The sequence below is a fragment of the Limulus polyphemus genome, unplaced genomic scaffold (assembly GCF_000517525.1).
Source record: "Limulus polyphemus unplaced genomic scaffold, Limulus_polyphemus-2.1.2 Scaffold19, whole genome shotgun sequence".
Lineage (NCBI taxonomy): Eukaryota > Metazoa > Arthropoda > Merostomata > Xiphosura > Limulidae > Limulus > Limulus polyphemus.
This window is the reverse complement of record NW_013665629.1, coordinates 336,752-338,706: the sequence shown is the minus strand read 5'-3', so window position 1 is coordinate 338,706 and position 1,955 is coordinate 336,752. Positions and strand designations below refer to the sequence as shown.

Below are 1,955 nucleotides of genomic sequence, written 5' to 3'. Positions count from 1 at the left end.
ACAACGTTTCGACAAGGTACCTGATGATGACAAAACCTTGTCGAAACGTTGTACATTTGCTGTTATGTTAAACTTATATTAAAGTTTTTCTTCATTATCCATTCAAGCCGTCTCCAGCCATTATTGATGACATCTGTAGGAAAGGAAACGGTCAAATACTGTCCATTTAAGATACTGCTTTTGTAAACGAGGGGGCAAACAAATACAGAGAACTCTGGAAAAAGTGAATGCTACTGTAGTGTTGTAGGTACTGGACAAATACTTTTCCTTAAAAAGAGAGTATCTTGTAAAATAAGGAACGTAACATCTTCCATAGTAAAATGCTCATATGCAAGATCAAACACCATATAAAGATCGTTTGGGTTTAAGATGATACGTGAAAATTAAAGTGGGTTTAAATCCCCTCTCGTACCTATGGAGCGGGTTGTGTTGAACTATAGGTATGTGTTGTAAGAAAAGCTTCGAATAAGCCCTACCTAATTTGAAACTGATAGGCTAAATAGAACGCAGCTAGTTAACAGCACCCACAGCCAACGTTTGTTTGAACGAATAGTGGAATTGGACGTCATTGTTAGAGCGGATAGCATTTTTGCGGCAACGAGCTGCGAACCATGAATCCTTGGATTCATAGTCTTGGTGTCCTAACCGCTATGCCAAGACCGGCTCCATGAAACCGATAAGGTAACTTTTTGATTAGAGTAGCGACGTTGTGAAAGATATTACAAACACAAATTAATACTAGACAGTACAGCACAAGGTTGGAAGTTATAGTAGAAATATAATATTTTCTTTACGCTACTTTTATATAGCAAGTATATGCAAGTTTTACACGCTAAACCATATCAATACCTATTAAAAAATAACAACATAAGAACGTATGCTATTTATTCTACTAATATTTCACTTTTTAATCATCCCTGTAAATGGCAAACTAAGTAAAAAAATACGACTGAATGTCTTTTCTAATTGCTTATTAAAAGTTGTCTACTTGGTAATACGTCTTGCTTAATCCACTATAATTTGAAAATTAAAATTCACACATATATATAAGGAAACCAGCCATCGATAAATATGCGAGATCTAAGAAGACCTACCTTCACCAAACTCCTGTTTTTTCCAACGAAACTTGGATAAAAAACCACCCATTTTTGTAAATAAGAGGGCCGTGAAATGTAAGAGAAAGAACCGCGATTCTTCGTGCAACCTTTTACTCTGCGTGCTGTTTAGTTAGAGCATGCTAAAAAAATCACCGCAAGTGGCGCTTTGGTCGAACTTTACTGAGTCACCCTTTGCCAATAATCTAGAAGGATGATAATCGTTCGAGATGCGCGTGTGAGGAGAAATAGTACGCACACGAAACCCGATATCTCAAGAAACCTTTCACTTAAATCATACATAGGCAGGACAGGATACTTATTAAGCCATAGGCAGGACAGAATACTTATTAAGCCAATAAGGGTTTGTTTTTTGTTGTTTTTTTTAAACGTAAAAAATAGAGAGAAGTGATATAGTACGAAATTGACATTAAAGTTTAATGCATACTTGTTTTAAATAAAAGTGCTTTAACATGCGACATTTAGATGCACGTGATGTCTGCGTGATAGTGTAATCAAGTTGGAAATACATCGTCGGTTGAATCACGAAGAGTCATAAAATAAGCGCTTGAAATGGAACCTTGGGAATTATTTGAATAATAATAAGCTTTAAACAGATCAAGAAGCTATGATGAAAGTCTTTGGGTTTCGCTAACAAGAATATAGCTGGCTGAAACTTGCATTGTTTCTATTGTTTCAATCGTTTAAAAGAAAAACGAAAAATTAATAAATTCTAATGATTTATGCTAAATAATAACTTCTTTCCAGTTTTCATAACACAGAACATTTTAGTTAGCTCAGTACAAGTAACTTGCATGATCAAACAATGAAACTTACCTGGCAGCTTCCTCAACCTACTTT

At 35.2% G+C, this 1,955-nt stretch overlaps 1 protein-coding gene across 1 annotated transcript in view; it reads right to left on the bottom strand.

Annotated features, from left to right (window-relative positions):
* The window catches only part of LOC106457874, a 40,390-nt gene extending 39,048 nt beyond the window's left edge, over positions 1-1,342 (bottom strand). Inside the window, exon 1 of the mRNA XM_013917341.2 lies at positions 1,095-1,342. Coding sequence (XP_013772795.1) covers positions 1,095-1,146 — 52 coding nt within the window. The 5' untranslated portion in view covers positions 1,147-1,342. The remainder of the gene's footprint in view (positions 1-1,094) is intronic.
* Between the last annotated feature and the right edge of the window lie 613 nt (positions 1,343-1,955).